This window comes from Carassius auratus, chromosome 8 (genome assembly GCF_003368295.1).
Source record: "Carassius auratus strain Wakin chromosome 8, ASM336829v1, whole genome shotgun sequence".
Classification (NCBI taxonomy): Eukaryota; Metazoa; Chordata; class Actinopteri; order Cypriniformes; family Cyprinidae; genus Carassius; species Carassius auratus.
In genome coordinates, this window is record NC_039250.1 from 8,119,842 (window position 1) to 8,145,616 (window position 25,775).

General features: G+C 36.3%; 1 protein-coding gene across 4 annotated transcripts in view; it reads right to left on the minus strand.

Moving 5' to 3' along the window:
- The window catches only part of dab2ipa (DAB2 interacting protein a), an 89,005-nt gene that overhangs the window by 42,067 nt on the left and 21,163 nt on the right, over positions 1-25,775 (minus strand). For 2 of the 4 annotated variants that reach the window (XM_026269495.1, XM_026269488.1), the window contains exons 1-3: positions 23,092-23,244; positions 16,538-16,644; positions 6,991-7,109 (exon numbers count right to left, since the gene is read on the minus strand). In XM_026269495.1, the coding sequence (XP_026125280.1) occupies positions 6,991-7,109; positions 16,538-16,644; positions 23,092-23,209 (344 nt within the window). In that variant the 5' untranslated portion in view covers positions 23,210-23,244. Of the gene's footprint in view, positions 1-6,990; positions 7,110-16,537; positions 16,645-23,091; positions 23,245-25,775 lie in introns of those variants that run through there. The other 2 variants (XM_026269487.1, XM_026269489.1) reach the window with 1 other exon arrangement.

Consider the following 25,775-nt stretch of genomic DNA (forward strand, 5'->3'; position numbering starts at 1 on the left):
TGAGCATTTCTATCTATACCGTGTTGAATTTAGATTCAGGAGTCATTCAGCTGGAAGTTGCTTCATCAAGAAGGTTATTCTGTCCTTTGGCTCAAGCATTACTTCACATCATAACAATGGGATTCAGTGATTCCTCCTAATAAAGATCTGTGGGATAGAGAGGTCCCCGTCCTTGTCTGTGAAGATGCCAAACACTGCCCTGCTTAAAAGAATTTCATTTCTATACATCATCCACAGGCCCGATCTATAATATACCATGTCCAGCACTTTAAATGAGAGCGAAATGAAGACAAGGGGGGAAATGTTGCCAAAAAAGAGTGCCACTGAACCGCTGGGTCAAAAAGAAAGCTTTCTGTAACACTGTATTGATGGTAATGCATTGTTATTAAGGCCTTCGGTGGAATAAAAAAAAAAACGTTAATATTTATTGATATAATTAGAAAATAAAACACTAAACAAAAAATGTAGTTAAGGCACTATAAATGTACTGTTTCCGAAAATTAATTTTAAGATTTGCTAAAGCTGAAAATAGGTCAACAATACTGACCAATACAGTAAAGAAAAAAAAAAAACTCGCTGATCTCCTATTGAAACAATGTAATAAACTGTTATATGAAATTCAGTACTGGATTCAATAGCACTAAATAAGTAAGAAATTTCAAGAGTTAAGAGAAAGAAAATGGAAGCTCAATTGTGGACGTGATGAAAATAGAGATGCAGCTGGTAAAACTAACATTTACAAAACATGCACAGTTCTTAAAAACTGCAAAATATGCAACAGGTTTTATGACCACATAAAGGCTACATGAAGCGCTAAGCATCAATTTCCATAGGATTACCATGATAAATAAGCCGCAAAGCTTGCTCAGTTTGCCATTAAATGCAGACCTTGAGAAATAAAACCGTTGTTACATGAAAAGATCCATCAATAGCCGCTGAAAGTCCTTGGCCAATCATAGAAATGCTCTGAATGTACATGACAGTCATATTCATAGCTGATATTTGAGGTTGCCAGAGGGTCAAAAGCAGAAATATGGTGCAGGTTTTAGTGGGGTAGAGACTGCAGAAATGAATAATAAAATAATAATAAAAAAAAAAATAGGTGGTGGGGTTTGGATAGCCTGTCAGACAGATGGAGTACCGTGGGGGAAGACAGGGTGAGATGGAGACAGAACCGGAGGGATAGACGGACTGAAGGAAGCGAGGACGTGCCGCTCTGCCATTGGTGTCTCTTTGAGAGGAATGCAGGTTTGAATTTAATGAGGCTAATCCATTATGGGCAGACCGCCACAGCCCTCACATCACACGTCTTCAAACCAAACCCAACCACCACGCCGTACCAGTTCACTGCACCCCTCCCCCATCTCCTGGGACACAACATACTGCGGGACAGTGGTTTCCAGTGTGCCTTTAATCAATATCAGTCAATAGTGACAAGTTGTGCATGAATTATTTAAGAGGTTGCTTTTTCATAAAGCAGTGCACAAGTTCCCTTACAAAGATGAGCGGCAGACAAGGAAATGCTGTCACAATTCTCCAAACTAACATTTTAATATGATTCTATTTTTGCATTAAATGTTATACTTTTACGCAATTATAATAATAGTTTAATCTAATAATCTAATAATCTACAATTGACCCTCTAACATTAACACTCTATTCTATTTATATTCTGTCTACTTGTTTTCTTTTATTATATATAAAAACTTGACCTTCTCTTAACACTAATATTTCTATTCTATTTCTATACTTTCTATACTCTATCTACTTTTTACTTATTAAAAAGTGACCCCCCAACACTACACTAGCATTATATTTCTGTTCTCTTCTTTTTGTTTCATTAAAAAACTTGTCCCTGTAACACCAACAATCTCTATTCTATTTCAGTTCTATCTACTTGTTTTATTTTTATTTTTAAAAACTTGACCCTTTAACACTAGCATTCTCTATTCTTTTACTATTCAATCTACTTGTTCTATTTTTAAGAGAAAAAACTGACCCTCCATTGCTAACACTAGCATTCTATATTCTATTTCTATGCGATCTACTTGTTTTCTTTTTTCTTTTTGCACTACCATTTTCCATATTATTTCTATTCTATCTACTTGTTTTTTTTATTAAAACACTTGACCTTCTAACCTTAACACTGTTCTGTCTATTCTACTTGTTTTCTTTCTATTAAAAAAACTTGACACTTTAACACTAGAATCCTATTTTCCATTTCTATTCAGTCTAGTTGCTTTCTTTTTATTAAAAAATCTTGTATGTAACATTATCATTTTCTATTCTATTTTTATTTATTATTTTTATTTATTATATATAAAAAATATATTTTTCATAATCTGTCATTATTTCTTTTCCAGTAAATATTTCTGAGAAATATTTTATATATATATATATATATAAAATATTTCTCAGAAATATTTACTGGAAAAGAAATAATGACAGCCAGACCCTATTGAAACACACGACTGATCATTTAGTTTTCTGTGACTCAATACATGGCTCAGACACATCTTTAAGACATCTATTCAAAGTCTGTCTTGAGTGTTTTTTCATCATCAGTCCACTGCTATAATTTTTCTGATGGATGTCAGATGTCTGCTTTCTACAGATGTTTTTGTGACACTTCTGATCTCAAATCATTTTAAAGATTTTTATCAGATGTCTGTACACAAATATGGTGCTTGATGCTTTCCAAGCAATCCTCTTTAATATATCTCGGTATGCATGTACGCTTAACAGGATATTTTAAATTTCACACATCGATGGCAACCACGAGACGATCTGCAGTGAAATTCACAGGTCACTAAATAAACAAAATAACATAACCGCTTCTGATTACGCCATTCGTCTAGGGAAGAAAGACAAAGGCCCATCCGCACCACACACACATACACAAACAGAGAAAGAAATGAAGACATGCACACTACAACACTGGCACGCCCTGGGCAAGCATGTCTTTTGGTATTAGCTGAGTGCAATAAGGCCATGCATTCTCTCTATTACACGGCTCCCAGGCTTGTAATTAAGTGGGACATAGCAAAACAGTCGGAAGCATGAAGGGAGGCTGACCTGGAAACCACGCTGTGTCAAAGGGATGATGCAAGAGATTTTTTAAAAAACACACACAAAAAAACACAAGGACATGATGTTTCAGTAATGGTTTCAAGCAGCGTGTCTTTAGATTAAAAACAATGGATTATGCAGCAATAACTCTCATAAATGTACAGAAGTGTGAGCCAGAGGTGAAGAAGATGGCCTTTGCCGAATAAAAACACGCTTTGAATAGCCCTATCCATCACCCTGCTGAGACGACGCCACCTCCTTTATTTCTCATTCAATTACATGAGGATGAAGAGATCTCACTGCCGTTATTGGTCGGATAATGGTTGTTGGGAAAAAGAGGTAAAATCAATAGTTGAAGCCCAATGTCCTTTTCAAAGGCTGCAATGTAAAGAGATCTCCTAAGGCTGAATGTCACGTTAAAGTCTTTGTTTTGTCTTTTAGTTTGATATCTCCACTTGGACTTGCAGTGAAAATACCATACATTATATGATTTATAGTTACATAATGCATTAAAATGGTTATGTTCCAATTTGATTAATATATTTTCATAGTTGAATGTACATTGAGTACTGATCTGTTAAACAATGCCATTCAAAATTTTGGAGCAAGATTTTTCTCTAGGGTCTAATGATTGCCAAGTCTACATGTATTTGATCAATAATACAGTAAATATAAAATAATGTGAAATAATTTAAAATAACTCTCTTGTATCTGAATAAATTTAAAATGTTTGTTTTCCCCCCCTGATGTCTAAGTTGCAGACATTTCTCCAGTCTTTAGTGTTGCATGATCCTTCAGATTTTTACTTAATTCCTTATCATTATCAATATTGAAAACATTTTTTTTCAGAATTATTTTAAGAATAGAAAGTTAAAAAAACAGCTTTTATTTAAAAAAAATCGTAATGTTTTTTTTTTTTTTTTTTTTTTTTGCTGAATACAAGTAAAAAAATAAATCTCACTGTAATTTTTTTGTGTGTCATATACAGTACATTATTTATATAAATTCACCTGGCGACACTAGTGGTGCATACATTACATACTTGACCTTATCTTAAGTAACTTGTTATATATACTTATAAACCAAAATAATTAACTACATTTTTGCCCTTCCACTATAAAAGCAAATCAACTTCCCTTTCATATCACTTCAAGTTCATACGTTAATTCTATCAATAAAAATCCTTTGCAGTGGTAAGTTAGAAGCTTTAAAAGCTTGTTCTTCACCCAAAACGACACCCGATATCTAAATGGAAGCTTTTATAGAGTTAAAAGGTAAAGAGGGAAAATAACAGAGTCCATAAAGCATGAAATCACAGATTCCTCATGCACTGATGCTGACCATTAGTGCAGAACCGATCAACACTGTCCTCTACAAGCAGAACGAGACTAAAAATCATGCCCTTTTACCAACCTGAGGCTTAATCTGAGAAAACAGATCATTAAGCAGTCAACCACTATCAACAATATCAAAAAACTCCAAGAAACCCCTTAAGGCCTACTCCTCTCCATTATTAGTCACATTAAACGGTAGTCCTTCCCCAATCTCACACTATTGGTTGACACATTAAATAAATCAATGACATATTTGATGTTTATAGTCAACATATGGAATGCACTTATTACCCAAAGCATTCTATAATGGAAAAAGTATGCATATTTAAGAGTTCTACCAAAACAAAATCAAAGTCAACATGAAACGGAATTATCAGACTGATTGTACTTTTTGAACTGAGACTCAAAAAGATTGTCCAAAAGGAAAGAAAAAGAGAAAAAACTGTTTACTAAAAAAAATAATTAAGGCTTAAAAGATTTCTTCGGAAGAATGTGACTGATTCGTGCACAAAAAGCCTAGCAAAGCAAACTAAAACTGAAAGCAAAATAAAATAAATCCAATTTCATTAATTATTAGACTGAGATGGTAGAAAATACGGCAGAGGTGACAAACCCTGTCTGAACTATGCAATACTGACTCAGCCTTTGCAACCGTCAGGTCCAGGCAGGCTGAACAGGCACGTCTGGAGGAAATGACCCTTAACTTACTGTGACTGGCAGAACCCAGTCAGGTACAGAGGCTGCCACAGCATCCGTAAAGCAGTTTGTTTGTGTCACATCCAGCTCACACACCTTGGTACCATGAAGCTGATGCTCTGCCTCCCAGGATAATATGCTGCTCTAATGAGGCAGAACATCTCTGGCAAGCAATGCCATTTCTGCCTGCTAATACCACAGAAACACAGAAGCACAAGGCTGATGGTGAGCTGTGGAGAAATCTTTGGTGTGGTTGCTATGATATCCGCAGTCCTGTAGAGTGACTCAACAAATTCCCATGTAATAGACGGTGCTCTTGAGATTCTCTTTAGGGTGAATGAGAATACTTCCCCACACAAATGGAGAATAAAAGGAAGCCGAGGCGCATTTTTGATAAATATAGATATAGTTTACTCAGAACTGAACATTCTGTAAAATGAACATCATAGAATTTCAAACCTGTAAGAGATTCTTTCTTCTGCAAAAGTCTTTTTTTTTTTTTTTGCAGAATAGTCCATTCTTTTCAATACAATAAAAGTAAATGGAACCATAAAATGCACCATAAAAGAACCGCAAAAGTGTCTAATGACTAATGGCACCACATTTGATTTCAGTGCCACAACGAAGAGGAAAATTATCAGCCAAGAGTGGCTTAAATTTCACCGAGCTATCGCATGGCTTCAGAAGATTTGTAATCTAGCTGCATGAGTCATATGGACTTTTTAATAACACTTTTATGGTACTTTTCTGTTAGTTTTTGGCACTTGAAAAGCCCAGACCCCATTTGCTTTTTTATTACATGGAAAAGAGCAGCCAGGATGTTCACTATTAGGGTTTGGAATGAGATGAGGACGAGTAGGATAAATAATAAATGAAATGTTCGTGTTTTGACAGATCTGTTGAAAGGTACAGCAGGGTGATGACAAGAAATAATGGTTTGACTAACAGAAGCCGAATTCAAACTCGGATAACTAACCATCAGGTCAGAGACGAACAGAGGTTGCTCTTTTATAGCTCAAATCTCAGTTGTGCTTAATTTAACTACCAAATTCCTCTGCTAAAGCTTCCTAACGGATAAATAAAATAAAAAAATATAACATTTTTGACATACAATAAGAGTATAAAGCAATACTTGTGAATAGAATGCCTTGAGAATTTGAGAAATATTTGAGTCTTAAGCAATACTCCATTTGTGGTTAATTTAACCTATTTTCGCAAGTTGCAGTTGCAGTTGCAATACTATGTAAACTCTCTGTTCGCGTCTGTGTGCATTCCTACAAGCTCGTATACAAGCAGCGCACACTGACCTGAGGCTTGGACACAAACTGCTGCGTGTAGGTCACTGTACTCAAGTCACATCAAAACAACATATGGACCCAGCATCCCGGAGTCACATATTTCTTCTCTTGACAACCCGAATATTTCACAAGCATCTCTCACAATTTAGACTGAGGCTAGACCATTTATCCTGCGAGTAATCCAATTCATTCCTCACTCTGTGATCACTATTCATTGGGGAGAAAGATGACTCAGACATTTTAGCACTGCAATAAGTGACTCTAAACAATCCTAATAGAGACGAATAGAGAAGCTAAAGGTTTGGAGGATTACGTGATGAATGTTGTGAGAGATACAGAAAGCTGCAAATAGAGGCATTAAACTGTGTAAAAATGACAACGGGAGATTTGTTAATCAACTTAATGGCACAAAAACTACATTTTATGCACTTTACAATCACACAGTGATGTACTGTAAATGGCACATCATAAAGGACGTGATGACAGCTGTCAGTACAATGGTGGATTCAGGTGTTGGAAGAATAAAAAATAATAAGGCAACAAACAGGAAGAGACTCTAAACTGCAATGCAAACCTAAATGGTTCCAGCTTACCTGTCATTCTCCGCGCTCTTGAAGCCCGGTAAGATGTTCCTGAAGCTGCTGTGGCGGTCGAGCTTCGGCTGGCTTTTGGTGCGTTTGATGGAACCCTTCAGTCTGCGGCTCAGGAAGCCCTGGACAGGAAATCAGAGGAAAGGACTGGATTACACTCAAAGATTCATTAACCACTGGAGCAGATGCATGTGAAAACCGGCGCTCTGCTTTTCCCCTTCTATTTGTTCTTTCCTCTCATCCGTAGCATCTGGTTGCGGCGTGCATAGCTGCGCGATTGGTGCGGCACACACATCTGCTCGCAGCGCTGGGCTGAGGAGCTTCACTGATGTGATACTCCCCTCAAAGCCGCTGTTACCATGGAAACTGTTGGCTGGCATGGAAAAGTGGGGGGAAAATACTGGTGCACTGCAAGTTCATAGCGAGAGAGCTGAGCTGGTGCTTTTCAGACACTCTACAGATTAGGACAAGATTAAAAGTACTTGAAGTCTGTCTGAGTGGAATATTTGAAACACTGAGAAGGGAAAAACGCATGCATTTCTCAGGCATGTAGATGCAATTAGTGGGTGGGGAATGTGAATCGAAGCCTCATGCATGAAGTGAATGAATGGCTGATTGACCTTAATTAGCCACTTAGTGCCTGTTGTTGCACAACAACCGATTAAGGGGCTAACAGAAACAAACAAAGTCACATAGAATGGCATAAATTCTGCTGAAAGGACTAGTATAGTTAGTATATTATAGCTACTGAGGGTATACATGACACCTTCCAAATTTTGAGGAATATATATATATATATATATATATATATATATATATATATATATATATTACCACCTATTTACCTAAATTCGCTAAAAAATCCTCCACCTTCCCCAGCTCAACCTGCATAGATCTGCTACGGGGTGATTCATGTATGCAATATATGGTGGTTATTTCATACACGTTATATGTGCAGCAGCAGTATTTCTTACATGCTCACAGCAGCATGTTGTGGATGTATTGGCAGTAAGAAGTCTCGGGACTTACTCTGACGCAGAAGCAGATCTATTCCGCTAAGACCAAACACATTAACATTGTCATGTACACTGCCATGTTATACCCTCAGAGAGTTGTCATGATATAACTAGCGTCCACATCAGCATATTATATTGTTTGTTTTTTCTAAATGCAGGCATGTCTGGCTATTTAAATTCTCCAGTTCATTAGAGCAGGATTGATTCTGATTGGTTGTCAATATATTTATCGTTCATCAGCTAGATAAAATCATTCTAAAATCAAAGTGGTTCCAACTATATCATATATTTCTCTGTGCCTTTATCGTTATAGCTGTGGTGTGGACTCTGCTTTCCTTTATTATTGAGAATGATTTTTAAAACTATATCTTTATAGTTAATGTCCTTGGTGTGAACAGGTCTTTGGTTAGCTGATGGTTTACTGATGCCGATCATCTAAAATTGGCCAAGTATTGGCCAGTAAAGATGTGCTGTATATGGAAGGTGAAGATGATAAAAGAAATTGGGTCAGCTTTAAGGCATCTTATCAAAACAACTTCAAAGAATATTTTCCCCCTGGGGCGTAATCTAAATTTTTTAGCGCTTTGTTATTTTCGGGCCATCTTTCAGATGAAATTTGCCAAACTTCCAAATGGAATTATTCATCGAGCCTGTCAGAGTGAAGGGAGAGCGTTGTTTGATGATGCTGTTGTTTGGAGGAGTTGTAGAACTGGAGGCTGCAGGCGCAGTCTGGATCAATGACAACGCAGTCTGAAGGACAGCTGTATCTTTCAAATTTAAACAATAGCCAAGATGCATTTAAGGCCAATGCATCACATGCATTTCTTTTCAAAGTATTTAGTTCACATATGATTCTGCAATTCTAAAGATAGAAGTAAATCTGAATTATTGTGTTCTACAGAATTGTTTCATTCCCTCCAAAAGCCAGATGTTAATTTAGTAAGTGCTTAGCATATTAGAATGATTTCTGTAGGATTGTGTGGCACTGCAGTCTGGAGTAATGGCAGGATAACACCCTATTCTTGACCAAACATATGCGGATATGTCGGCATCATGTCTCAGTAATAAGCTCTGTCAGCTGTCAGAAGGCTGAAGGTCTGCAGATTCCTTCACGTCTATTGTGTGCTTGTACAGAATTCCTGTAATGCTTAGCTGCTGAGCCTGCATTCCCAACCTCCTCTCATCTCCCCCACTTCTCGTGTAATCTTTACGCTTTGCCTCTCTCTGCCCTCTTGTGTCCATGCCTCTGAGTTTGTGTCTGACAGCTTTAATTGTGCTGACAATCCCAGACATGGCATGACACATTTGGAGGCTGAAAAATGTAGATTTGAAGGCCCTGTATGGATTTGTATAACCTGGTCCTTTCTTTGTATGACAGCAGAAGGCTAAGCCCTGTCCTGACCCACACATGGCATTGTTCGGCTGTTAGTCACACCAGAGCTATTCTGGGGCTCTGTTCCAAAAACCTAGTGAGATGTCTACAAAGACAGCATTCTTAGGCATTATAGGCACACACAACATGAAGATTGTTCTGAAAGGATAAGCAGCAAAGTATATACAATTCTTAAAATAAATGTACAAAAGTAAATCAATTATTTAAACAAAGTAAAATAAAATAAATATGATTTAAGAGATTTTTAAGGGAATATTTATTTAAAGTTAAAAAAATAAAATATTTTTTTTTATGTTAAAGATGTTTAGTGGGTAATTTAATGGGTTAAGCCACTATTCATCGCTCTTTGAAATGATGTCTTGACAAGTAACAGTCCTGTTATAACCAGTGGACCTGAGATATGCTTCTTGCCATTATTGCCAAGACTTCCAGAAGACTTCTTATGCCAAATGCACACTACAACACTAAAGATCCCCATCCTACACGCAATTAAAAACTCACAGTTTGCCAAATTCTTGTTTAAAGAATAAAACTAATAAAATGTAGTAAGGTTTATGCTCAATAATGCCATAATGCCAGTGGGTTAAGCAAATGATTCAAATGACACTCTCTGAAAACATGTCTTAACATATGATGTGTGCTGTGTATGCTGGAATTACTGATGATGGAGCAGGAAGTTTGTCCCTTCACTGCAAAAAAATAAAAAAATAACAATAAAAATCTTAATGATTCCCTTTTGACTCGTTTTCCAGTTAAAACACCTACAAATCTTTAAAACTAGACAAAATGTGCATAAGATATTCTGTCTTCTTTTCATATGTTGATTTTTGAATATAAGTGCATTATATTTGTTTCAAAGAAATGTGGCATTCTTTTTCTTCCATGCAAATAAAAAATAACTGAAAATCTGTCAGTGAAAATAATAATGTGTTATATATTTGAGATGGGATATTTAGGCTTGTTTCAGAGAATGTAAAGTATCTTTAATAAAAGTGTATTTCGTTCACCCCCCCCCCCCCACTAGTTTCAAGAATAAAATAATTAAAATTAAGTGAACAATCTGCCATGCAATAAAAATAATGCATTGCTTTAACAGTGCTTGTATTTTAATGCCTTGTATTTTCAGGGCTTTTATTTATATTTTTTCCATATACTTGTTTATACCTGTTAAAAATAGATTCATATTAAAATGCATTCCCTGACAACAAGTCTAAATATTTTATTCAGTGTTGGTTCTTAAATAAATGTATCTTGTTTAAAAAAAAATATAGTTTTAATAAAATATATTTTCACTGCAGTGTTTGCCTGCTCTGACATGGCACCTAAAGGCAACACTAGCCAGTGCTAAAATGAGCAAAAAAGTTGTTTCCCCATTATAAAAAACAAAAATTATTTGGGTTCAGTCTTCAATGAAGACACTTAGCGTAACAGCCGTTATCAAACATGAGAAACACGCTCTCAGATAACAACTAAACAAGACTCCCGACTGCAGCGAGCCTCTGCTAAGAGCCTGAATGTGTCTGAGCATCTGCTGAAACAATACATCTAATGTCATTATCTGTTGTTCGCAGCCAGACAGTCTAGCCTGAGCTGTAACGCAGAGGACTCCATGGTCTGCTCTGCACATGAACCGTGGCCTGTGGGGAAATCCGTAACCCTGGGCTCCAAACGATCGTGTCTGCATACATCACCAGAGCAAGGTATTGGATTTCTCCAAGGGTTCTCAAAGTGGTCCACACAGCATGGGGGGCGCACTATTGCCCTTCCTCCTTCTGTCCCGACAAGTCCGGGCTCCCGTTCAATTAGCGTGGATCCAGTTCGGCGTACTCACACGAAAGGCTCTGTATCGCCGGAGACAGCGGGACTCTCGTGGCCCCACAGGAGCCAAATTCACCACTCATCGGCATTCACGAAGGGCGTTCACGTTGGAGCATGCTTACAAACACTGTGCTCATTCTGTCTTGCATCAGTTAACAGATCCTGTCATTAGTTTAGCTCTGTAATTAAGCAAAATGGGTGAGCTGAAAGCAGTGGAATAACTGTTTATCTTACATTTCTGGTAGGGGGTAAACAAAAACGACAGACTGATGCCAATATTTGAATGCAACATGCATCTCTGAAAAATAAATACATTGACCTTAGAGGGAATTGCTGCAGCGCATGAATATTAGTGTTTCTTCAACTTTGGGAATTTTTATGTCCGAGAACTTTTTAAATAAACCAACAGATTAAGATAACATTGAAACATCACAAACTACTGTATAATGGAAACTTTTTACCACACATTCTTCATTTACTTTTGATACTTTTCTGTATACTACTGTTCAAAAGGCACGGTAAGATTATTAAATGCTTTGAAAGATGTCTCATGAACGGTAATTTTATTAAATATTATTACAGATTTAAAGAACTAGCCTATTTTCTATTGTCATTTATTTAAAAATGTTATTTATTCATCATTCTAGTATACAAGTCTTTATTGTCACTGTTGATTAATTGAATGCATACTTGCTGAATAAACATAATAATTTCTTATAAAAAAAAATCATTCTAACCTCAAACTTTTGAATGGCAGTGTTTATATTTAATTTTATACATATACTTCCTATATATATATATATATATATATATATACACACACACACAAAATGTATACATCCAGATCGCAACATATAATAATTTCTGTTAATAGTGTTCACCGTCTGTTTGATTACATGACATTAACTGCTTGACTTTTACTGTACATTTCTGCAATATGGACATCAACTTGAGATAGTCATCACTGATATGCTATTACTAAATAAAATGAATTATTTGAAAAACTTTAATTTTCTGTAAAGCTGCTTTGCAACGATTTACATCTTGGTAAGTACAACTTATTGAACTGAATCATATAAACATGAAAGTTAGAAAAAAAAATACCTATACATGAATCATCCATTCACTAACTACTTATTTCTACATTTCTATTTTTACTATGTTGTTTTCTATTATAATTAATATAGCTATTTTCATTGCTATGCAGATAAATAAAAGACTTTACTAAATTATGGCATAGACTATTATGAGTTACAATGAAGCAAACGTTTGGTAAAAAAGTAATTGGAATCCAAACTAGCTGGTTCAATCAATCATGATGGTACCTCTCCATGATAACCTGGTTGTATGCCAGCGGTGCAGTATTACAGGATGGATACGTTCTTACATGACACCTCATCAACTCTACACCCATTTCACTATGAGAGGCACGAGGGGATAGTATTGCCCTTCTCAGGAGGCATGGGTGCTGGTGCTGCCAGCTGTGCCTGTGGATTTTCCACATCACAGCTAAGTGCAGGAAGATTCCCGAACCCATCTGTCATTTACAGCACGCTTCAACAAGGACTGATTGCATCTCCTCCAAGGACTATTCCCCATTAGATGGTCATTGAGGTCTATAAAGCGATTGCTTAACTCTATCAGGACGCCTAATCCTTCTCTCCTCTCAGGCTGACCCGAGGACTCAGAGCCAGCTGTGGCAGTGTCACTCACTTTTCTACGAGGCGAGTCATTAGGACCGGTGCTTCTCGCCCTAGGCAGGAAGTGCACAGCGTAGCGGTGATGACACGCCGTCTCTCCTCAGGGTGCGTGATGACACCTGCTTCATCCCTCTAGCAACAACTGCTGGGATTAACCTCGTGACAGAGTTCAGTGAACTGTGGTCTGCAGTTAGTCGACAAGTGCAATCCGGTGCCCTTTGCTCCACTAATCTCGACAAACAGAATCCGTCATAAAAGTCAGTAAATCTGTATGTGCCACGCTACAACTGTTATCCACAGTAAACACCTTCTATGTTGTAAAAGGCATTGCGGTCTAGTCTAGTGGATAAATACCTTGTGTGTAGTAGGTTCAAAACCATGAAGTTAATCCGTGAAGTGTGTAGTACATCTTAACTGTTCTGTAATTAATTGTTGTGCAATACTTTTCAATATTTGTAGCTCAATCCAGAAGAATTTTGGCAATAATCTGGCAATAATCTGGAATACGCAATAAGATTCCAAAAATGAAGTACTAGTAATTAGAGTAAATTACGCTTTTGGATTTACAAATATTGTTTCCAGTTTAAGGAGTGTTTCAACACTGCAACAACTACTGATGAACACTTGAACATTTTTATTTTACTAATTAATCAGTAGGTTATTTAACTGTGTATTATTATGTATTATTGAAAGTCTTTTGTCTTTCAAGCTCATTATTTACATGTAATGCAGACATGACCAAACTTTTTGTCATCTGAACCTCTTACACCTATTGCATTTACTGTTAAGGGGTGGGCAACCACCTATTTTGGAAGGCTTGATTGTGTTTATGGGGGACACTGTAACAAGTGTTCATGCTTTGTTTGGTTTCATTTTTTTTTTTTTTTCAAACATTTCATTATTGTTTCTGTTTTCCTAATGGTGGTCTGTTGACTTCCTGGTTTCTTTGAAACCCCTCCCTCAGAAATACATAATGGGCTCAGATTGGTTAGCTGGCCCAGTGTGTTGTGACTGTGTGCTACCGGGGGCAGGGTTTATGTACATTATAGGGTTCATGATATCACAAACCAAGGAAGAAGATCGTTGTTGTCCCTACCAGCTGTTTGTTGAAGGCCTTTAAATGCAAATTCTATCAAAGCAAATACCTCCCTTTGCAGTGAACTTTGCAGATGTTTTTTTATGCTCAGACAGGAACATTACACTTTAACTAAAGTTAAAAAAATGAAATCATAATCAAGGACCCTTTAAGTAGACCCTGAGATTTTTAAACAAATATTTTAATAATTAAGCATCATATTTGCATGTTCACAGTTCTCTGACTTTGGTTGATGGTCATATAGCATGCAGCATGCAGGTAAACAAAATATTTCATTTTTACTATTTAAATTTGATTGTTATTTATAAAACACTAATTAGAAATATTTTGTAAAATAAACTAATTAAACTGAAATTATAAAATACCTAACAAAATAACTAAAATTTAAATTAAAACAAGCTAATAAAATATATTTTTGCATTATATATATATATATATATATATATATATATATATATATATATATATATATATATATGTGTGTGTGTGTGTGTGTGTGTGTGTGTGTGTGTGTGTGTGTGTGTGTGTGTAACAGTATTGAAATAAAAGTACGCTGATTTTGAAAATAAGTGAATTTTCTTTGTCTTTTTTCACATGATAAAGAAGAAATTAATACACCTGTAATATTTTTATAAGAAACTTTGGTCCCACTTTATATTAGGTGGCCTTAACTACTATGTACTTACATAAAAAAATAAGTACAATGTACTTATTGTGTTCATATTGTATTGTAAAACACTTTTGCTGCTATTGAGGTGGGATAGGGGTAAGGTTAGGGAGAGGGTTGGAGGTATGGGTAAGTTTAAGGGTGGGTTAAGGTGTAAAGTATGTGTCAACAGTGTAATTATAAATGTAATTACAGAAATTAAATACAGATGTAATTACATGTAGTTTTTTAAAAAAAATATAAGTACAATGTAAAAACATGTACACAATAAGTACATTGTACTAAATCATAAATTAAAATGTAAGTACATAGTAGTTAAGGCCACTTAATATAAAGTGGGTCCGAAACTTTAAACAAACTTCACTTATTCGTTTCAGAAATTGGCACAAATGTCAACATCTGGTAAAAATAAAGCAGTGAAATTATTTAAAATTCACTCCGTATCAGGCCCGGCGCCACGAGGGGGCAAAAGGGGGCAATGCCCCCTCAGATCTGACTTGTGCCCCCCCTGTTTCATTTTTGTATTCATGGTTAAAAATAAATGGTCAACCTTTTGAGTTAAATAATAATTTAACCTTATCCCCATGGGATTTAGAATGTTCAGTGTTGTGATTCGTGACATTACTGCCAGATTCAAACGTCTTTCGCGTTGGTTGGCGCTGAGCCAGAGACGGACGAGCTCAGCGCTGTCATATATCACAACTATGCAGTGTTTTCAACCTCATAATGTTTATTTTAGATTTCATATATTTAAATAGGCTACACATAAGCACTGGTAAAACAATAGGCTACATTTGGAGTCTGTGAAAGCAGCAAAAACAATATATTCAAATATAATTTGACGACGTGTGTTTTTCATATCAGATAAAACACAGTGGAAGAATGCTAACTATAAAGTTTACTCTATTGTTATAAAGATTTTTAAACGACCAAACACACTCACTTACACATATTTGAGAATCGGAATATAGGATAGTGGATGACATGGTAAGTAAGTTTGTGAATATTTCGAATAAAAAAGGAAAAACGAAATGAAGGATAGCCTACATCTGTTATACAGTGTTATTATTGTGGCTGCGGTGTCACGTGACAAATATGACGCGTTGCCATGGAAACATTAAGGGGGAACGTTCTAAAATAACTGTCGCCTTGAAAAATTTTACTCTTGGGAGTCAGTTAGAATATTTTAAACTTAAGTGTAAAAGGGTTAATTATTCATAATAAATGAAGCTGGCTTATCTTTTGTGGACTGTGTGATTTCCTGATGTGGGTATTAAGTCACATATGGAAAATACAGTTGTTTAAATTTAAAACAAGGGGCGTGGTTTTATCCAACCCCGCGCCATTCGGTTTCTGTCGAGCAAATATATGAACTTGTGATATTATCAGCAATTAAAAAAAAATAAAAAAAATAAAAAAAATCAGCAATTAAGTTTCAGCTAAAATGTGAATTATCATTAATATTCAAAAATGGACATAAGAAAGTATATGCAGCGTATTTCAGACCACAAAAAGGACACTGAAAGTGTGATTGAGAGTACAGCTGATGAACATGACAGCCATCAAAGCATTTTGATGGTGTAATAAAGTTAAGCCCCCTTAACAATTTCACATGCCCCCTCAGTCATTTCATCCTGCAGCCGGGCCTGCTCCGTATTGACATTATGTGAAGAAACTAATTAAACATTTTATAAAAAATTATGCATTTAATATTTTATCTGATATATTAAGGCATTTATGAAGAGTACAGCACAACATAAATAATCATATAAAGTCAAACTGAATCACACAGAGATGCTTAAATCCTCTTACGGTTGTAAATGTACTATTTTTATCTGTGCTGCTGTCATAAATGCGTACCGTGACTTTAAAAGGTGTTGACGTGTCTGCATCCATAGCGACCACCGTTTTGTCCACTGTACTGCCAGGCATACTGCGCCGCCGGCCCACCCTGTCAGTGAGAGACTCTGAGAACAGACAGACAGGAAGAGAGAGAGAGAGAGAGAGAGAGAGAGGAATCAGAGAGTGAGGACTGGATTCATGTGTATGTAGTCTGCCAAGAGCAGTTCTACGATCAGATTTCCCCTAGGATAAACAACACCACAAAATGAACACAATCACACATCAATAACAGCACTGGAAAACTGAAAAAAATAAAGAAAGGTGTTCAGCATCATCACATCTTCATGCGTGCAAAGATTTCAACAAGTTGTTTCGGATGGTTGCCTGTGGGTTGCTGTGCCATTGCTATGTGGTTGTTATGATCTTTTGAGTGGTATTAAGCATGTTGCAATGTGGCTGCTTTGGCAGGTTTCTTATTTGCTCAAGTCAAAAGGTCCACCCATAATTCTCTACAATATGCTGCTTCTGTAGTCACATGTGTCGGTCATGCACGGCCTGCATCAGCCTGTCAGTCTGTGCTTGGCATTCACCACACGCCTGCATCTATCTCTGTGTCTGCACGATTGATTGAGGGAAGGAGGGAACAAGTGTTTGTGCGGGGGAAAAAAAATAGAGAGCTAACGCAGCCAACCTGAAAGACAAGATCTATGAAATTCATCCTTCTGTCTGTCTCTTTGCACAGTCTGAATCCCGTCAAACTCAAAATAAAGTGGAGGAAGGGCTTCTGTGCCTCGCTGGTTTTGTACTAGGAAAGATGCGTCACTAACAAGATCTGGAAGCTTTTTTCGTGTGTGCTCTTTCTGACAGCACATTTCTTGTGCCAGAATTGGTTGTTCTAATAAAAAAGCTTTCTGTTCTACAGTATAAAAAATATCCTGTTATATTTAAGGTATTAAAAAAAAAACTGTCGGCTGTGGTTGCCCAAAAAAATGATTGTAAAAATGGTACAGTGTTTCCGGTGTTACAAGATGCCTGTATATTTTTACATTTATAACATTTATATATTAAATTAAGTAATAGACCGTTAATATAACTACATACTCAAAACTACAAAATCAGCTTTTTGACAAAAAAGTATCAACAACCATTATAATAATACAGGTTATACAACAGAAAGCAACATGATGTAATTTTGTTTGTTTTCTTTTTATTTACTCAAAGAAAAAAAACTCAACCCTCTAACACTTGCACTCACTGTTCTATTTCTATTCTATATACTTGTTTCTTTTATTATATATATATATTAAAAACTTGACCCTCTAACACTAGCACTCTGTTTTATTTTGTTTTATTTTATCTATTTTTATTTTATTTTTTATAAAAAAGCTGACCCTCCAACACACACACACACACACACAGTAAAGCTACTTTCAGTTAACCAATTCACAATTCAACAATAGTGTACAGAGAGCATCGAAATCACTGACATCTGGATACAAACCAATGATTAAAATGATGTGCTAATAAAGGATTTGCATTGCTGCCTCAGTCATCATTTAGTGCTGGCTGAGCAAAACTAGACATGATCTGACAACATGGAGGAAGAGTGATTAACAGCCCTGCGTAGGTATCGACATATGAACATTCCGTCTGTGTGTGTGTGTGTGTTAGTAAATTCACTGTTTTCTCACTAGAGAGATGAACAGATTGGAATGCATGGGAGAGAAATCTCAACGCCGTCTCTTGGTTATGTTAATATCACAACATTCTGATCCATATGTTAAGCATGGAAGCAAGATCACATGATCTTTGACTTAGATGCAGTGTTTGAAAACAGTGGAGATCCACTGGGTTTTTGCGTAACATTTAAAAGTCTGTAAGTAGGCCAATACATTATATACAGTACATAATTCTTAACAGGGAAATATGACTGTGTCTACTTCTGTTCATAATCATCAGTATCTCTCCATCAGCTATGTTGAAAGCACTGTTTGCTCTGAATGATGACTACAATGCTATTACCAACCTGCAAACTAATAACTGGTTCAAATATTCTTTCATCATTAAGCTGCTTGATCATGATTGATAAAATGCAACATGAATGGAAAAAAAACACTAAACAACAATTAAGAGATGGCTCCAACATTCCTCCACCCAGAGCCAAGTGTTTATGAAGAGTGGAGACAGTAAAATGCTTTCATATTGAGAGGACAACACAAGGGGCTCAAAGAAAAGCCTCCTCTGGCACGGACCTGTGAGCAGGGGGTCTGAACTCCTGACCGCTCTGCTCATATTTGTCCAGAGCAGACATGCTGACAAGAATACAGAAGTTGTGATTATGAGTTGCTGTGGAAATATACTTTCCATTTTTCAGGGTGGACAAAAGTAAATAAATACCACATCAGGGGGCCGATCACCGCCACTTTATGACCCAAAACATTTAAACCAAAACTAAACTGATTTCCCATACTAAACTAAAGCTTATACAAATGTACATTATATACAATGTACTTTTTGATTGTAAAGCACTTTGGATGTACAGCAGTACACAATAAAGCAATATATAAATGCATCATTCATAAAATAAAATAGTACAACGTGGCCGATGTAACTTATAAATTAATATATTTAAAAACAGGTAAGAACCATCAAACAATGTTCTATATATGTAAATCAGTTCAACCCAAGATGTTGGGAAGACTTGTGGGCTATTTGCCAAAGAATTACAGCAGAAATGCTTGGCGCTAGCGCCCTATTAATCTGCTCTGAACAAGATGCATGGCTCAGCTGTGTAAGAGACGCCTGCACCGGGGTGCCACCGTCCTCCATCTGATCTCACGGAGGACTCTGTCATTGCAGGAAATTACATAGAAGTGCTATGGTCTCATTTAGCATTCAAGCAGGGCTATAACTCACAGGCCTGTCTCATTTGCTCTTAATCTAAATGCACACCTTTCTTCAGATCTGGCTCGGCTTGTCGCAGCTAGAGATGATGAGTCTTTGCAGGCCTTTCGGTTCGGTTAGACGAAGGCCTGGGACACAATGTTTTTTTGACTCCTTTGGCAGCGATGCCCTTTTAAGGTTTAAAAGCAAAGACAATAACATAAAAAGCTAAACAACTTTTTTATGGTGTCATGGTGACATACAGTGACTTGCAGGTTATTTTATACGTGATTATGAATGACAATGAACAAAATTGTATAAAGGGAAAGAATAAACGGACTTTGCTTGAGTCTATTTAGCAATTCATAACTTTGTGACGCAGTAAGTATCTGGTGGAATAATACAGTTAGTAAATAAATAGATTTTTACAAGTAATTTTCTGTCAGATGGCCCGTCTGCATATCCATTGATTTTCAGTATGTATTGAAGCAGAGAGAAATATTGTGGAGAAGTACACAGAACTCATTCATTTGTAAGATACAGACCAAATCCTTTAACTATAATATTAATATATATAATATATATATATTTCTAATACACACACACACACACACACACACACACACACACACACACGTTTGTTTCTGTGAATTGTGGAGACTTTCCATAGACTTCTATTACTATTTTACAGTGACCAAACAATATTTTCTGGTTTTTTAAAATATGAAAATTCAGCTTTGCATTACAGGAATAAGTTACATTTTAAAATGTATTCAAACAGAAAATGGTTATTTTAATCAGAATATTACTGTTTTACTACATTTTTAATCAAATGCAGTCTCTGTAAGATTTCCACAAAAGTAAAAAGTAAAAAAAACGTTTTTTTGAAAGCAAACCTACGTGCCCATTCCCTGGGTTTAATAATATCCATGCTCCTCTAGGCCTATCAGTCAAACAGCTAAAATGCTGTGCAGGCCTTCCATCTAACATCACTCCCCTGAAACCAGACCACCACGGTGAAAGGAAATGGAAAACAGGCAGAGACAAACAGAACAGAAATAGAATGATAACTAAGCACTGTTTTGTTGTTCTGTGAAGAGCAATTATTTAATCAGAACAAGCTGTTCCAGTGTTTCCAATTAAAGGTAATGTAAGTGTGAGAATTGTATATAATGACAGATTGTCATTTTTGGGTGAACTCTTGTGTAAGGCATGCACAGTAACACCAAGAATTGATGGCAAATGCTGCTTTGGGTTCACAAAAGCATCAATCCCTAAGCAAGTCAGCTCTCTTCCTTCAATGAAACAGTCACAGAGCTAAACCCTCGACTACACCTGTCTCTCAAGCCCCTCGATGTGTCAAGAAACAGAACTTCTTTGGGTTTTAATGCAGAAGTGCTGCTAAAGGCCTGACAGATCATGCAGCACACATTCGCCAAATCTGAGAAAATCTCAGTAAGATTTGATCAATCTCAATCTCATCAACTGCCACCACAAGAGTTTGAGCAAAGTTTGAACAGTGCAATGTTTCCAAGTAATGGATATGAAACAAGAATGCATCTTGAAGTTTTTTCTACACACTTGAAGTTTAGAAAAATACTTGTGCACTCATGAAAAGAAGGAAATGGGAGAAACTAAATGATAGGGCTGCAAAAACTAAGGTTGCAATTGTATGTTATGAGTGGTTGCCAGGTTTGTGCCAAATTCAGTATTGTAGAATTGGCTTCCATTTAATTAACGTGTATTTGAATTGAATTTTGGGATGGGATTTTATATATATATATATATATATATATATATATATATATATATATATATATATATATATATATATATATATATATATATATATATATATAAAGAAAACCAACAGGCTTATGCTCAAAACTCTCTTAATAGGGTAAGAAAAACGTACTTCAAAATATATTCCCATGGTTCATTATTTCATTATTCAGTTTATTATTCCATCCTAGTTCACCAAAATTAATTAAAAATAAAATAAAATGATAAATTAATAAAACAAAATGAAATGCTAGAATATAATTTAATAAATAAATAAATAAATAATAATAAAATATTTAATACATATATTAATTTATTTCAATCAAATCATTTAATTATAATTCCTTTCTTTAGATCAGAAACTTAATTGGATTTCAAAAGTCTCTCATTAATTCTGGTGTTTGCCAGGGCACTGCTAGTTGCATTGGTTAGAAAAGTATTAGCACACCTCTCCTCAACAAGCTGCTTGCAGCAATCACACTCGGGTGCACACCAAAAGAGGACCATACAAGCGTACCGAGACCTCCTTGAAGAGGTGGTCTCAGCCCAATTGCAAACAGACACTGGAGTGGTTTGCTCATGGTTAGAAAGCAATCCGACCCAACGGACCAAAGCAGTATCATAATCCCTAAAGGGAAATATGCTATATGAAATGCAGCAGTCAGTGCAGAGGAATGTAAACAGGTGAACTCTGACCAATAAGAGGACAGCTTTTCTAACATGTGACCTGCATAAACACAGTTTGGTATGCTTGGCAATGTTGCCTTGTGAATGTGAACTCGAACCGAACCAAGAAGTAAATGCAACAATCCAAACAATCCAGAAGTCAGAGAACACCAGAAACTGAGAACAGAAATCATTCATGGAAATTTGTTGGAACCTGATGTAAAGAGGAGGTGGCAGTTTCTTCAGGATTGTGTGAACTGTGAACTGCTTGCTTTCTTCTCCCACACACACACACACACACACACATAGGATAAGTCTCTCTTGGCTCTTATCATTGTAAGGACTGAAAAGAAAGTCCCTGGAGGCTCTATATTTAGGAAGCTTCACTTCACCACGAGTAAGACTTGTTTATGAACTCCATCGAAGCAGTGAATTACTGAAAAATGGATAGATATTCTTACAGCAGCACATCATAGGCTGACAAGATTTTTTTTTTTCCTAATTCAGGCTAACTCATACAGAAGGAAAAGTGATTTCGACTCTGAATCAGAATCTACAACTTGTCTTTTTAAACTGCTAAAGTAAAAGTATAATTCTTCTGTTTATAATTGTCAGTTTTAAAAAGCATGAAAGTGGAAGGAAGGCCATGAAGAAGACCACAAATGTGTATGAATTTGAAATATCTTTAACAGCTATATACACTATTTTTTTTATTTTATTTTTTAAACAAATACTTTTTTTTAGATATATTTATTCAGTTACGGAAAGGACAAAAACTTTTGCAATTCAGTTTTGTAAATTGCATAATTTTATTTTGTGTTTCCATCAATGTACTACCAGATAGAGTATGTATATTTTTCTGAAACATCAACAAAGTCTAGTCCCCTAAAAAAGTTGCCTGCACCTTCACTTGCTTCAAAAATGCATCACAGCAAAATAAACTTCAATCACAGAGCAAAGAGGAGAAGAATATCTGAAACCTGGGCACCTTTTTCTCTCAGACACCAAATGCACACTTCATTCTGATTGAAAACTATAACCAGTCAAACATTTCTGTCAGTTCCTCAGTGCACTTTAATTTCCAACATCCTTTAGGGCAAATTCTTTTATATGATGGATATTAAGTCAATATCATCAGATGATGAAAAATTCCACAAACGCATAAGGGTACCATGGCACATTCTGTAACCCCAGCAAAGTACTGTTTTTTTCCAAGATAGACAGAAAAAAGACAGAATCACCCTTGATAGTAGTGCGGCAGCGGCTCCGTGAACGAACATGCTGTCTGTGCCTGGATCGGCCCAGAAGTCTGTAGTAGTACCACTTCCTCCCCAGAACTCGCCTCACTGCCCCTGACATGCTATCCGCTTTCACCTGTGTCACAGCCTAAGGAATGACTGATTCAGAAACTGCTGGAAGTCTTCACTTCAAAAGCTGCTGTTAAACTGAATCACTGCCAGAGAAGTAGATTTCTCCATCTGATTCTGCAAGTCAGGACTGCTCTTAAAATGACATTGTGGAGAGTTTCGAGAGAAGAGGGGGAAAAACCAGGGGGAAAGTAGAGAGTCAACTCCTCCCCACAAATAACCTCTGTGCTTTGGGAATGAAATCTAGAGTGAGGTGTGAATTTGGGTGTAAATTATAGTGCAGACATGTTCTGAGCAGCTCCATCATAAAAAGGACTATATCAAATGTACAGATATTAGATTACAGTGATAATTCACCCAAACTTGTCTACTTACCCTTTACAATGTTCCAAAAAAACTCCAAAGGAGAAATTTTACAAAAGCAGTTCATACTGACCACATCAAGCTTAAAAAAGATCTTAAACACCCTCCCCCAAAAAATAAAAAAAATAAAAAATAAATTAATTAATAATAAATTAATTAATAAAAAAATCCAATCATGTAAAATATAATAGCCTAAAAATCTGTCAAAATTTTTTACAATTTATGTAAGTAATAAATTCTGGTTTGTTTCTCACGCAAAACTATTATTTGGTAGTTTTACATAGCTCATCAGGTATGGTCAATAAAAGGTGCACATTTTTCCCATTATTGTTGTAAATTCAAGAGAAACGAGTATCTATCATAGCTTTACTTTGCTGAAACCACTAAAGATTGAACAGGAGGTCTCTCTCTTCACCCGCCCTCAGTTAAACATCCAATACATTAATATGTTTGCAGTGCTCTGACTAGGCATTTTGACCCCTGTGACCTCTACGACACTAGCTGGTGAAATAATGAGATTTACGAGCCGCAGAAGAACATCTCACCTCCATGATGAAATCCTAGATTCTGAGAACCAAATGTCTACAACCTACCAGACAGAGATGAAAACTATTTTTAAAAAGGATTTACAAATGTGCAACCTTCACAACAAAGCAAACTAATTAAATGGAAAAAATGTAATTTTAATTTAATTTTAATAAATTTATTTTATAGGTGTTTGAATGATTTTGTGCTATAGCACTGATTTTAAATATAAATCTTTAGTAACATTATACGTCTTTACAGTCTCGTGTGATCAATTTAATGCATTCTTGCTGAATAAAAGACAAACAAACAAACATTGTCTTCCAACAGCATACATCAAACAGCTTAAAAAGCTTTCGGACCATGTCGCTTTAATCACTTTTTGATGAAGTAGTGGTTAATATCAGGTTATCACAGTAACTGTGAAAATATGGTAATTTGGCAGAAACAAAATACCATGGTCATTCTTCATGAGGGAGACCATAACATGCGTTATGCTTGATTTAAAGAGTTAATTCATCTAATATAAAGATTACCTAATCATTTACTCACCCTTACATTGTTCCAAACCTGCTTTAATTTCTTACCTGAATACAAAAATAGCACTGCTATCTTCTATACAACAACAAAAGCATACTGTGACCAGGAGCTGTCAAGCTCTATTAAGGAAAAAATATATATATTTTACAAGTCTTGATAGCTTTGTGTGAAGAAAAGACAGACATGTAACCTCCACCATACCTCTCAAATGTCAAAAGATGTGCATAATTGAGATCAATGGCATTGGTTTATATTGCTAAATATGAGTAGCTTAAATGGGTGTATACTGTAACTTCATATGGACCACTTATATTATAGTTTTTCAACGATTATTTTGTCTTTTTGCAGCTTGATAGCCTAAATGAGTATCATGAACAGCAGAATGAATGTCATACAGGTTTGAAACAACATTAAGGCAAGTAAGTAAAGACAGGATTTTCATTTAGTGAACACTCGCTTTAAAACTTTGCTTAACTTTTCATTACTCCAAAAACAGACTGACAATCCAGAAAGTTCCATATCAGCATCACTTCTCCGAACTTTAACCATCGAAAGCAGGAATGCTTAAAACGACAAAGTTAAAAGATTAGAGGGAATAACTGAAAAGCAGAAGAGCTAAAGACAGTAACAGTCTCTCGGTGAGTTGGAGCTGATGGATGGGGGGGGGTTGACGTGCTGGCAGCTCGGTGACAGAATATTTCTCCAGTGAGGAGGAAGAGAGCAGGTCTGTGGCATGCTGGGTCTTTGTAGGAGGGTGACTGAGTAATGGAAGGAGCCCAGGGAGGCGGCAGGAGCCATCTTCATTCTCTCCTGATGCTCAGACACTCGACCCCAGTGTGAACTTTCTCATCGAGAGAGGATGAGATGGAGAGGCTGGCGTAAATCTGTCTGCTCGGCTTCTCAGAACAGCTCTTTGCTGGAATAAATGTGGGTAATAAGAGGTCTGATATTATTACCCGTAGTGCAGTTGCTACATGCCACCTGAGCCTCGGAGTCAAGCTAAAGGAGAGTATAGGGAAGAGTGATGGACGGCTCTGTGTACCGATGCTGCCTGGTGTGCATGAAGACATAAAACAAAACGTTTATCTCTCCAGAGATGTAAAGCAAATCAGAAACTGTGGAACCCAATG